At 37.0% G+C, this 14,625-nt stretch overlaps 1 protein-coding gene across 1 annotated transcript; it reads right to left on the bottom strand.

Annotated features, from left to right (window-relative positions):
* Positions 1-55: 55 nt before the first annotated feature.
* On the bottom strand, positions 56-1,960 carry LOC137741114 (Eukaryotic aspartyl protease family protein). Its single transcript, XM_068480917.2, has one exon. The coding sequence runs from the start codon at positions 1,620-1,622 to the stop codon at positions 240-242; it is 1,383 nt and encodes a 460-aa protein (XP_068337018.2). The 5' UTR covers positions 1,623-1,960; the 3' UTR covers positions 56-239.
* Positions 1,961-14,625: the final 12,665 nt, after the last annotated feature.

A 14,625-nucleotide genomic window follows, 5' to 3' on the forward strand; every position in this document is an offset into this window, starting at 1 on the left:
AATTAGGATTTACAGCTACCATACCATGACAGTGTTGTATGAAATTTTCAATATCTTTAAAAACTGAATTATAGACTAATTTTATTTTCATTTGATTCATTACTTTATAGCAGATTTAGCTAAACAAATCACGACTTTAGTTTAAGAAGACAAGAAAAGAAAATTTTAAATGATGAGGAAAGTAAACGTGGGCACAATCAAAGTTTAACACAAATAAACTGCAAGTACCGAGTACTCGATCACAATTGGTCACATTTCGTAGGAACAAACGAGAGTGTTTCCTCGGCAAGATCATGGTAAACCAACATATTCTGTTGCTGAAAATTTCCAAACACAGACATCGAGCTTGCAGACCCCATGGCCAAGCAAAGCACCCCAACATCCGTATCCACCAGAATATAGTTTTCACCTGGTAATTCCAAATCCGCACCCTTGAAATTAAACACCAACTTTGGCACCTCTACCTTTCCAGAGTTGTTAACGTCCTTCGGCAGCTTGTAGCACGCGTCAAGCCCCACCGTGTCTGTTGCATCCGCCTCCGGAAGTTTAATCTGGGAAGTGAACTCTTTCTTGAGTGCATCAAAAGCATCCTCTTCTATATACGTAAGAGTTGTCCCCGAGTCTATGATTAGGCCACCACTCCCATCATCTCCGAGCGTAAAAGTGTCTTTTTCAAGGGGCAATCGAGTTTCACCCACCGTGATGCCTTCTAGGGCAAGATAGTAGAAAGTTGATTGGTCATGATTTGGGTTTTTGATCAAAGGGGTAGTTATGATATTTGCAGGACCTGATTTAGTGTTGTTCAAGCTTGCTAAAGACCCCATCAAAAGTGTGCTACTACCGTCTGTGTCGTCAATGGAAGTCAAGCAATACGAGAATTTGGGCTCCTTGAGCTGCGAAACCAAGGACAACGGTCCACGGCCTAACCCCACAAGTCCGGAACCTTGATCAAAGCCCCCACCTTCATTGTCTTTGCCACATCCAAACCCTATTTTGGGAACTGAAACCTCTCCGAATGTGAACGTTTCGGTTGCTAGAATCCCATTCGTGGAGGAAGAATCCCCATAGGCGTAGTAGTACTCGCATGAACTGTTGGTGCATGTTTGGGATGGTAGTGCTTCACAAAGCTCGCTTTTGCATGATAGCTTTGAGAATGTTGAGGACTTTGTCGGGTCGAAGATTGGGGTTGGTTGATCATAACAGTCCTCACACGGCTTGCACTGAGTCCAAACGAGGTCGCTGCCGGTATCCATAATGGCGTTGAAGGTATCTGCCGGAGTACCCATCGACAACTTCATTAAAAACTCTCCTTGACCTGCGTGGACAGGAGACGTAACACGGGAATCCTGATCTGATGGTGACGCGGCTAGGACCATTGCGTTGAGCCTTTGCAACCTTTTTCGACCACGACTGATTCTGCGTTGGAAACGCTCGATTTTGGTCAAGTTTTTATCAGAATCAATGTGTTTGAGAGTCACCTTGAACCCGTTTTGCATGGCCTGGTGGTCGCGAAGACGGAGAGCTCTTCTTGAAGTGGAACATGCAGGGTTAACAAAGAAGGAAACTAGTAGCACTCCTAGGGTTAATAGTACAACACTTGAAAATGAACCAAGTGAACCCATTAGAGAAAGAATAAATGAGCGCTAGTTAGTGAGAATTGTTGGTCGATCGGGGATCGATATAAAAATGTTGTAACACTAAGTTTAAGGAAGGCCAACTAGAGTGGATAGCTAACTTCAAGAAATAATCTGAAAGACATACCAACTTGGTGAGCATGACATGGGGTTGAGATATCTCTATTGCGTCGCGGCTAATGCCTGTAGGTCTTACGTCCTTTTTAAGGAAATTGAAATTGATAGATAAATATATGCAAGGCAGCTACAATTTTATAAACCAAAGACAGGAATATATGGATGGAGAATTGATCTCTCACACGCTTTAATCCCTTTCGTCACAGTAAGGCTCTTTGGGGTTTGGAATATATATATATATATATATATATATATATATATATATATATATATATATATATATATATATATATATGTTGCACCAAATCGATGTTGGCCACCTATTTTCATGACTAAGAATCGACGATTGAGTTTAGGTTAAGAATTGAGTAAACTAATCTCACCCTTTCTGAAAAATATGGGACCCGTATATTTGTAAGATGATGTGCAGACTAGCTACATAATAGCTAATTGAGTACTATGGAATTATACCAAGGCATAGCTAGACATGCCATTGCTTTAAAATTCTTCAAAATAATCATAAAGCTAAAGAAATTGGTACGCAAGTGAACCAGAAATGATGCATTGGAGGGTTGGTGGGCGAACTCCTTTACTAGTGATTGAAAAGGTACTTGGGGTTGGTTTGATTTTCACGCATAAGGGGGAAAAACAAGGTGGTTTGATGGTCTAATGTTTTTCTGTTAGGTGGCAGGGACATTGGACTATTATAAATTTATAAATATATGGGAGTGCTCAAGTGCTAATCGGTTAATAAGTTAATACGACACTAACTATGTTAGGTTTTAAAATATTTTTTATGTGTCAATTTAAAATTTTCCCCATATGGATTGAAAGATGTGGAATTTCAGCATCGAAATTGATTCGGGGTTCATTCTATCTAGGCCTGGCAATTTCTGACACGACCCGATAACCCGACACGACACGACACGAAATTAACAGGTGTTTGGGTCGACACGATAACGAATCGGGTCTTATCGGGTAACCCGATAAGCACCTGTTAAGATAACGGGTTGGGTCGGGTATACACGTGGGTAAACACGATACACGATAAGCAGAATATTATTTTTATAATTTTATAACCCTAAAAAAATACTGTAATAATTATATACATTAATTTTACAATTTTATACCCCTAAAAATTATAATATATATATATATATATTAAATTAACTATAAAATTTATAATAATTATAATTATTATATATACTATAATAATTATACCCCCAAAATATTAAGTCTATCTATACTAATTATATATATATATATATATATATTAAATTTTATAAAAACTATAATGCATATTAATTAATAATTTAATATGCATGAATCATGATCATGCATTTGCCAACTTGCCGCCTTTTTTGAAAAAAAAAATGGAGAGAAAATGAAAATGTTAAGAAAAGTTGAAAATAAAACAAAAAAGTGAGGGAATTAGGGAAAGATGTTGGAGGGAAAAGTGAAAATGATAAGAAAAAGTTGAAAATGAAACAAAAAAAAGAGGGAAAAATGAAAATTAATAGAAGTGGTGAGAATTTTTTTTTTTTTTTTAAGTTATTAACTTTTTATCACACACATGACTGTCATGACATATCTCACTATTTTTATAATGACACACGTGACACGTGATGTATGTACTATTCCGTGTACCAGTCAATTATAATTTATACGTACAAAATAAATAGATTTAAATCTACTTAATAAATATATATATACACACACACACACGGAACTTGATTGATGGCATACGAATTCTCCAAAACTAATTTCAACGATCCCAACCGTCAAACTTGTTTGTATATGCTTTGAGATCACATCACCAAAAAATCATAAAAAATAAACATTCAGAGATCAAGTAACGGGACAAAGCTTTTCAACGGTTATAAACGAAAAATCACGATTTAACGGTTATTTTAACTCTGATTTTGATGATTTTTTATAACTACACTCCTTGACCCTATATGAATACAATGAATGAATTCGATCTTCAATTTAAAATATTTACACAAGTGGATACCACAAAATCTTTTATTATACTTAATGAAAGTATAAATAAACTCTAAGTGTTAGTCAATCTATCTTTTTACGAATTCTCCAAAACTAATTTCAATGATCCAAACCGTCAAAATTGTTTGTATATGCTTGGAGATCACATCAGCAAAAAATCACAAAAAAAAAAAACATTCAAAGATCAAGTAACGGGACAAAGCTTTTCAACGGTTATAAACGAAAAATCACGATTTAACGGTTATTTTAACTCCGATTTTGATGATTTTTTATAACTACACTCCTTGACCCTATATGAATACAATGAATGAATTCAATCTTCAATTTAAAATATTTACACAAGTGGATACCACAAAATCTTATGTTATACTTAATGAAAGTATAAATAAACTCTAAGTGTTAGTCAATCTATCGTTTTACGAATTCTCCAAAACTAATTTCAACGATCCAAACCGTCAAAATTGTTTGTATATGCTTGGAGATCACATCAGCAAAAAATCACAAAAAAAAAACATTCAGAGAGCAAGTAACGGGACAAAGCTTTTCGACGGTTATAAACGAAAAATCACGATTTTACGGTTATTTTAACTCCGATTTTGATGATTTTTTAAAACTACACTCCTTGACCCTATATGAATACAATGAAAGAATTCGATCTTCAATTTAAAATATTTACACAAGTGGATACCACAAAATCTTATGTTATACTTAATGAAAGTATAAATAAACTGTAAGTGTTAGTCAATCTATCGTTTTACGAATTCTCCAAAACTAATTTCAACGATCCAAACCGTCAAAATTGTTTGTATATGCTTGGAGATCACATCAGCAAAAAATCACAAAAAAAAAACATTCAGAGATCAAGTAACGGGACAAAGCTTTTCGACGATTATAAACGAAAAATCAAGATTTAACGGTTATTTTAACTCTGATTTTGATGAATTTTAACAGCTACACTCCTTGACCCTATATGAATACAAAGTATGAATTTGATCTTCAATTTAAAATATTTACACTAGTGGAATTTATATACTTAATAAAAGTATGAATCAACTATAATATTAATAATTATATACATTTAATATTTGTAATAGATTAGTAGTGTATGTATTATTTTTTTTATTAGGCTTTCATTTTCGAGTGTAGATATAGTACTTGAACGAGAAATGTTTTAATGTTTTCAAGTAATATTTATGTCGCAATGTGTGGTATGTGCAAATTGTAAAAAAATATATTTTTTTCTTAACGGGTCATAACGGGTCGGGTCACTTTACCCGTTGGGTAAAGTGACACGACCTGTTAAGGACCCGTTAAGATAACGGGTGTGACACGACACGACCCGTTAAGATAACAGGTGTTACACGAAAACGACACGAACACGACAGACACGACCCGTTTGCCAGGCCTAATTCTATCTTGCAAGTTTGTATAATACATGACTTATAATTGGAAAATCATGTTGCAAGCAATTCCTTCTTGCACTGTGTTATATTGTGTATTTCTTTGTGATCTGTTAAGTTTTCTCTTAGGCTTAAGCATTTTCCTTGAAACATCGGGTTAGGATTGCAATTCATGTGAGTAGTACTGTATTTCATGTGTGTTACCTTGTGTCTTCTTTGTAATTTGTTAAGAAGAAGGAAATGACTGATTCCACTAGTTTTATTTTATTTTTATTTATTTTTTTTTTTTTGAGAATCTCGGTGGTATGAGGGAATTTTATTGATATAAAAGAAAAAGTTACATCTAGTTAGGGATGACATAAACCTTAGCCCTCATAAAGCAAGAAAAATAAAATACAAGAAAAGAGGGAGGATATAAACCTTACTCTTCTTGAAAAAGAAAATACAAGAAAAAGAGGGGAGTGCATAAACCTTACCTTTCTTGAAAAAGAAAATACATGAAAAGAAAAAGAGAGGGCGGGGGGGGGGGGGCTGCGTAGGACCAAAAGGTAAGAACATGCAATAAAAGATGCAAACCAAAAAAGAATATCCAAAAGGATTAGGTAAAAAAGAAAATGAAACATCAAGAATGAGAGATAAACCTAAAGGCTGGCATGCTAAGAAATCTAATTTTAGAAAAGGAAGAATCTCAAGAGGAGGATCGGAAGATGAGAGAATCCCTAAATAGGCTAATTTGTCAGCAACTGCATTTCCTTCTCAAAATGTTTGAGTGCAATGGAAAGCCATGTGCGGCAACCAAGAAAAACAGTTTCTCCAATAGTCTAGAGCGACTAATGAGGAGAAAGAAAATCATAAGCAAAACAAGATACTACACTAGAAGAGTTACTTTCAAGCCATGAATTTTGCCAACCTTATGAATGAACTAACTCAACAACAAGTGTTAACGTTGGGCACTTTCAATCCCACAAAATGGTACAGGCTGGAAAGAAGCCATGAAAAGCCTAAGGGGGATCAAGAAGCCCAAGGTCTAAAGGGCTTAACAAAGGATACTCCCGAACGCTAAAGTGGATCGCTTATGAGCTTAGCCCAACCAGGATATTTAAAGAGTTTTTCGACTACCAGGGGCAAGTGAGCAAGCTGACAGTTTTGGCACAAGTTTCTAGGAATAGGTCTACCTATATGTCAATTAGGTTATATGGCGACTCATAACCACTAGCAAAGACTTAGAATGAGACGTAGAGTTAGTCAAAACGACGCTTAGAGAGCCGAGGTTGGATGACTAAGCCAAGTGCAATGCTCGGCCCTTATCACTCTTCCATCTCGACTGAACACATGTCACTTCACAGTCGAATTTTTGGCTGATAAGTGAAAATGTGTCAGTATGTTAGTCTACATAGGTTATGCATTAAATGCTAGATTAGGGAAGCCAAGGCCGGGGGATTCAGTAAGGGCCTATATAAAGGGATTGGAACCTCCTGTATGGGGGTCGGACGATTGAAAGAGGAGAAAGTTCATGTATTAGCCGAGCGCTAGTTTTAATCCTAAAATCAATATAATCCGAGCAACATAGTGGATGTAACCTATTTTTGAGGGTTGAACCACTCATTTTGAGTCCATTTCATTTTAGTCCATATTGCAAACCCATCAAGTATTAGTTTTTTAACATTTTGGCGTTGTCAGTGGGAATCATATATAATTTGGTTACATTATCTACCTATGACTTCCCTGACTTAAGAAACACGTTGAGGGAAGTCATAGGTGAGGAAATGAAAAATGTGTAGAACTGGCTGAGAAATATAGAGTGAGTGTCAAAGCCTAAGAATTCCGACTATGCTGAGGAAGAAGTTTCCCTGCTATTATCCAAAGAACTGTTAGATGAACGAACAAGTAGAGATACATGAGCACTCAAAATACAAAACTACGAGGGGCTCACTGATTTATATGACCACCTAGACTAGTTCATTACGCTGTTAAAGGTGGAAGGAATACTGACACAACTAAATGCAGGCTATTTCCAACCACTCTTAGGGGAACATCTCAATATTGGTTAAATAGATCACCCTCGGGGTCTATCACGTCCTTCTCTAGGCTAAGGCATGTTTTCCTAGACTCTTATATGATCATCTCTAAAAGGCAGTACACTCGACCAAGCAATTGAACAAGACAATAAGTAGATTGCAAACAAAGAAGAAGAGGTATGAGAACTATCAACCCAGCATATAGAGTCGCCTTGAGTGATATGACAGGTACAAAGCCTACACTACACAAAGCCCAAAGAGGATCAAGAAGCCCAAGGTCCAATGGGCTTAAAAGAGGATACTCCTGAGAGCTAAAGCCAACCGCTTATGAGCTCAGTCCAACCAGGATATGTAAAGAGTTTTCTGATCGCCAGGAGTACATGAGCAAGCTGACAAATTTATGGAATAAGTATCCACAAACAGGTTAACCTAGACGTTAATCAGGTTACATGGCGGCTTGCAGTCACAACATGCGTGCAACAACATAAGAAAGACGAACTGGCAATATTTTAGTAGTAGTCTTGAAAAGAAAATTTGCCAAGGCAATATGTCAAAATTGAGTAATTGAATTAGCATCTTTGACCTCGGTATCAATACTAAGAAATTACTATTGGCATGACACGCTCGATCCTAATATCCCCAAATATCAGAGTAGGCATGTGCTGGCCGACAACCAAAGGTGACAAAGCCATTTTAAACATGCATAATGATAAAATATGTAATTAGAAAGAAATACACCAATGCAGAACCGTGTTCAGAGCATACAACTACTCAAGAATAATGTGAAAGAATTATCATAAAAGGTACAAACAAAGGAATGAGTCATACACTGAGAAGACTTGAAGATACCTAAGTGGAGGTGTCCTGACGCCAGGATTGAATGCCTCGACTCTAACTTTTGAAGAAGGCGCAAAACAAAAAGTTAAGTGGACCAAAGTTTATAATAATAATATTAATAATAAGAAAACCATTTTCTTTTTGAACATACTAACCCCCTATTTTGAAAACATATATATAGTACTACATAATAGGTTTCTTGAAAACTCTAGCATGCCATGAAAAACATTTATAAAACAAGTATGTAAAATACAGTGTTCAGTAATGGTAATAGTCGCCCAAAGGAATATTCATAAAACCTCCGTAAATCACATCAATGAGGTACTCAATTAGGGGTATCATAGTCGCCTGAAGGCATAACTTGTCCATCACCCAAAGGTGAAGTTGTGTGACACTGGGTTATGCTAGTGAAGAAACATGGTAGATCCTTGTAAACACTAATATTCCTGCGATGAATGAGACAAGAACACGTGTACAAAATAATATTTTGTATTAATTTTGAGGTTACAATCTCTTTTACAATTTGATCCTCTAATTCTATCATCGTATGATATAGATTTGTGGATAGGCTGTTGATCCAAAAGGCTGTCGGGGCTTGATCTTAGGATGAACGAGGATGAATAGATCTTTAAGGGCCTTCGAGGCTTGATCTTGATGAACAATTGTGTGGATTTCTTTAAGGATTTGACAAAGAACGAAGAGAGCTTTCTTGATCCTTCGGGATTTTTGGGAATTTAGGAGGTTGGATGTTTGAAAGCTTTAGAGTTTCATAGCTTCAAGGGTTTGGGGAATTCTCTTCCAATTTGGGAGTAGAGAAATGTATATGTCAATTCCTCCTTTGATCCCTTGATGGAGAAGCCTATTTATAGGCTTTGAGAATGAATCACCACCATCTTTTTTTTGTGTGAAGTAAGTGGATGATGTAGGTGAAATGAGTGGTGGTTGTAGGTGAAGTAAGTGTATGATGTACGTGAAATGAATGAAGGTTGTAGGTGAAGTAAGTGTATGATGTAGTTGAAATAAATGGAGGTTGTAGGTGAAGTAAGTGTATGATGTAGGTGAAATAAATGAAGGTTAAAATTTTAATGCATTGGTCAACATTTATTTCACCGAAATTTCGATGTCTACAAATGCCCCCACTTCAAGTCGCATCATATACATGTGATTCTCACGTGTAGAAGATGCGTTTTGAAGTCCCTTAATGTATATGTCGATCCAAGGACCGTCGATTCTTGATCTTAAATTGGGCTGGAAATTTCTTCAAGGGCCATTGAGGCTTGATCTTGAATTCAACTAGAAGATTTTCTGGTTTCCTCCCATTGTTGATTTTCCACAGGGTTAATCTTAAACTGGGTTAGAGGGTTTTTTGGTTTCCTCCAAAGGTCCGAACTTACTCCTTTGGTCTGGAGTTGAATTTGATTTAAGGGTGGTGGACACTTGATCTTAAATCAGACTCGTGCTTTCTTTAAGGGCCATTGAGGCTTGATCTTGAATTTAAATGAGACCATGAGAGGTTTCACCTGGCAAGTGAGATTCGGATTTGTTGGGGATGAATTAGCACTTGCAGTTGTTGCGTTTGTTGATTATCTACAAGCCTGATGTTTCATTGTCACTTGTCTTATCTGTTCTCCAAGCAGATGTGGTACCTTATCTGGAAATACATCAGTAGTTGAAGATGAGTACTCGAGAGCAATGCTAGGTAAGCAATCAGGGAAAGGGTTCCAAGCAATCAGTTCCTGACTAGAAGCTTGATTCCAAGTGTCGACTGATTGCTTTCATTCTCATTGTCCTGCAGGTAAGAACAAGGACAAAGAAAAAGATAGGGAGAAAGCACGATATGAGATACTTTTTCTTTTGAAGAAGTTGTGGTGATTTGACGGCGTCGCACGGCAAGGGTTTGCTATTTGGAAATGGTACTAGTGAAAGGCTGTTGAAGATTCTCGAGCTCTTCGATTAGAGCAACGATGGCGGGCTAGGATTCTCGAGCTTCTCTGTTTGGATTATGCAGTTCTGCAGGGAAGAGCATCATGCTTATAGTGATTTATTCCAGATTATCGTGCTGCATTCTTCTCTTCTTGTTTCTTTTGCATAGCAGAAGTGGTGCGCAACCTTTTGCATTTAAATGGTCATTTAGAGCATCACATCTTAGCAACTCATCCATGCTTGGTAGCTTCAGTGTAAAGAGCTAATATCATATCAACTGTTCTGAGGTATTTGTTGAGGAAATTCGAAACCTAACAATAGTTGAAGATGAGCACTTGAGAGCAATGCTAGGTAAGCAACTAGGCAAAGGTTCTGGGCAATGACTTCCAGATCGGAAGTTTGATTTCAGGTTCCGACTGATTGCTTTCTTTCTCCTTGTCTTGAGGTAAGCGCAAGGGCAAAGGAAAAGATAGGGAAAAAAAACATGATATGAGATACATTTGCTTTCGACCTTGATGATATGAGATACTTTTGCTTTTGAAGAAGTAGCGGCTGAATCAGCACATGTATTTGTTGCGTTTGTCTTTACATGCTTTGGTATATCGTTTCCACTTGTCTTTTTTGTTACTCCAGGGATCTGGTATCTTCTTTGGAAGTATATCAACAGTTGAAGATGAGTACTTGAGAGCAGTGCTGGGTAAGCAATTAGGGAAGGGGTTCCAAGCAGGCGGCTCCAAATCGGAATGTTGATTCCAAGTGTCGGCTGATTGCTCTTTTTCTCTTTGTCTTGCAAGGAAGAACAAGAACAAAGAAAAGGACAAGGAGAAAGTATGCTTTGAGATACTCTTGCTTTTGACCCTAATGATATGAGATACTTTTGCTCTGGTGTGACTTGGTTGAAAAGGTATTTTCAGGGAGGAAGAAAACTAAGTATGTTGAGAGGTTTGGTTGCAGATGCATTCTTGGCAAAGAAGAAGAGTCAGGCATTTTGGAAGTGTGTCTTGTCATGGAGGATGAAGGTCGACATATATAGGGGTTTCCCAATAACAGGTAGTGGTGCGGACGTGGCCTTGTCACCCATGCTTGTTGGAGATAACTTTGTAGTTGGAATAGTAAACTTCACCTGTTTTCAACTTTGTTAGATATATTTGACAAAAGTTGCACGTGATATCCGAAAAGATGAGATTGTGTTTGAAAAGTGTTGACGGACTTTATGCAGGAAAATCTGATTTTTGAAATTCGAAGAGTGATGTCTCTTCATTTTTTTTTTTAATAGGTGGCTGTGTTGCCTCTCCTTTTAAAGAGGTGTCAATTGTATTCAAAATGCAAACTTTGAAGATTGCCCACCCGTGAAAATTATCTCTGTTGTATTTCTGATATTTTACTCTATCCCACCTTTTTCTTTTATCATTTCTGAAAATGGCTTACCCGTTTAACATTTGCTTAGATTTGAGTCTCGGGAGCGATATAGGCATGCCACATTCGGGTAATGTATGACACCCATCATTCTTATCTTCAAATGGCCCTCTTACAGTTAAAGACTCCGTGATGAGGGATGCAACAACAACTATGGTAATAGCTAGGAACCTCCTTACTCCTAGAGATAATAGGCTGCTTTCAAGACGATCCGATGAGTTGGCTGTCCAAGACTCACTGGCTCTCAGTGTTTAGTGTGCAGGCTTTGTGTCCAATATGGGCCAATGTTTACTTGCTCGAACTCGCCAAGTTGAATCATGGATGGCTGAGGTGGTAAATCTTAGACAAGAGATCAGACAGCTCAAGCGCGAGAATAGAGATTGGCACACGCTTGCAAATAATTATTCGACGAACATAAAGAGGAAGCTTGATCAGCTGCAGGACTCCGAAGGTCGGATTCAAAGTGACCATCAAAGGTTTGTGGCTGTACTCCAGAGGCACTTTTTGCCTTCGTCATCTGGAGCTCGATCAAGTATTAAGGCTTTGAATAATCAACCAGTAATGCCTCTTCTCCTTAGAGTTCCTACAATAGAGCATGTATTTTATTAAGATATGTTACTTCCTTTTTTATTTTATTTTTTTAGGTGCTTAATGCACCATGCTCCCCCTACTTTATACTTTTCAATTATTCTGTCGCCACCATCCTTTTTCTTTTTCCTTCTTGACTTGCTAATAGTAGCATGCAATTGTGAGTGGTTTCAAGGTGGCATAGCTGGGTTCCTTGGTGGGTGCTTGAATTTGCATAGGATGTCATTCTTCTTTAGAAAAATGTGAGCTCCACCTTTGAATTGGCATGTGGGAACTTATGTCAAATGTATTAATGGGTCAATTTTGAACATGTGCCTTTGTCCTATTGATAGGAGCATATTTATGCGACTTTGTTATCTTATTTCTTTGCATTTACTTAGTTAATTTCCATTTATTGTAGTAATTTTAAGTTATTTTCGTATTATTGTAGGTCCAATTGGTAAAGATGATAGTAAATAACAAAATGGAGCAGTTTTGGACTTGGATTAGATAACAGGCGTGGATAGCGTATGGGCTAGACGTTTTTGGTGGTTAAATGGTGCTAGATATGTGCTAAAATTTGGAGAAATTAAAGTTGAGGCTTGGTTGAAGATTGTCCGCCCGTGAAAATTGTCTCTGCTGTATTTCTGCAGTTGAAGACTCTGTGATGAGGGATGCAACAACGACTATGGTAGTACCTAGAAACCTCTTTACTCCTAGAGACAATAAGCTGCTTTCAAGACGATCCGATGAGTTGGTTGTCTAAGACTCCCTGGTTCCCAGTGTTCAGTGTGCGGGCTCTGTGTCCAATATAGGCTAACGTCTACTTGCTCGAACTTGCCAAGTCGAATCATTGACTGTCGAGGTGGCAAATCTTAGACAAGAGATAAGACAGCTCAAGCATGAGTATAGAGATTGGCACATGCTTGCAAATAATTATTCGATGAGCGTGGAGAGGAAACTTGATCAGCTGCAGGACTCCGAAGGTTGAATTCAAAGTGACCATCAGAGGTTTGTGGTTGTACTCCAGAGGCACTTTTTGCCTTTGTCATTTGGAGCTCGATCAAGTATTGAGGCTTCGAATAATCAACCTCTGGTGCTTATTCTCCTTGGAGTTCTGCCAAGTACTGTGGTGGCACGTGAGCAACCTTTGTGAAGGCTTCCTTTTCTTTCCTTTTTTTATTTATTTTTATTTTTTATTTATTTATTATTATTTTATTTACATATTTATAATTTCCCAGAGATATCAATAGACAGGCTTTATTTCATTCAACGTATTGTGCTAAATACAATAGAGCATGTATTTTACTAAGATATGTTCCTTTTTTTTATTTTTTAATTTTTTTTTGGGTGCCTGATGCACCATGCTCCCCTACTTTCTACTTTTCAATTATTCTGTCACTCCCTTTTCTTTTCCTTCTTGACTTGCTAATAGTGGCATGCAATTGTGAGTGGTTTCAAGGTGGCACAACTGGGTTCCTTAGTGGGTGCTTGAATTTGCATAGGATATCATTCCTCTTTAGAAAAATGTGAGCTCCACCTTTGAATTGGTGTGTGGGAACTTATGTCAAATGTATTAATGGGTCACTTTTGAACATGTGCCTTTGTCCTGCTGATAGGAGCATATTTATGCGACTTTGTTATCTTATTTATTTGCATTTACTTAGTTAATTTCCATTTATTGTAGTAATTTAAGTTATTTTTGTATTATTGTAGGTCCAGTTGGTAAAGTTGACAATAAATAGCAAAATGGAGCAATTTGGAGAAGTTTGGATTGGATAGCAGGCATGGATAGCATATGGGCTGGATGTTTTTGGTGTTTAAATGGTGCTAGATATGTGCTAAAATCTGGAGAAATTAAAGTTGAGGCTTGGAAGGCAAGGAATTAGATAAGATTCCAAGCCTCAACTTTAATTTCTCCAGATTTTAGCACATATCTAGCACCATTTAAACACCAAAAACGTCCAGCCTATATGCTATCCACGCCTGCTATCCAATCCAAGTCCAAAACTGCTCAAAATTGCTCCATTTTGCTATTTATTGTCATCTTTACCAACTGGACTTACAATAATACGAAAATAACTTAAATTACTACAATAAATGGAGATTAACTAAGTAAATGCAAAGAAATAAGATAACAAAGTCGCATAAATATGCTCCTATCAAATTCCCCCACACTTAGCTTTTGCTAATCTCCGAGCAAAACAAAGAAAACAAAACAAAACAAAACCTAAACCTTCCAACAATTGCCTCAGGGATTTCCAATGAAACATAACATGTTAGAAATCATTATTTACATAGATTTTAGCCATCCTTACTCTTGAGCATCTACTTAACCGCAGTAACCATTCACTAGCTCACATTTAATCAATCAAAACAACATTTGAAAATAGTAACATGCCTTAGAGAATTCACTCAATTCCTCAATGGATATACTCTCTATTTTCACATAGATTTTTTTACTACACTCCCTAAACTAAGTCAGTATATGTGAGAAGATTGATGTAAACATGTAGACTAGCACTCACATATGTTATAATAAAGAAGGCACTTTCTGAATTTACTAATACAAACATGTATATGATCTCATGAACGAAATGCCACTACTTGGAAGCAAGAACCAGGGATTCCATATGCTCATACCAATTTCAAACTCCACATATTGAATAACATAACAAGCAAGATAAAAGTCTAAGGGTTGTAATGGGG

This window comes from Pyrus communis, chromosome 9 (genome assembly GCF_041283825.1).
Source record: "Pyrus communis isolate YQ-2024b chromosome 9, ASM4128382v1, whole genome shotgun sequence".
Lineage (NCBI taxonomy): Eukaryota > Viridiplantae > Streptophyta > Magnoliopsida > Rosales > Rosaceae > Pyrus > Pyrus communis.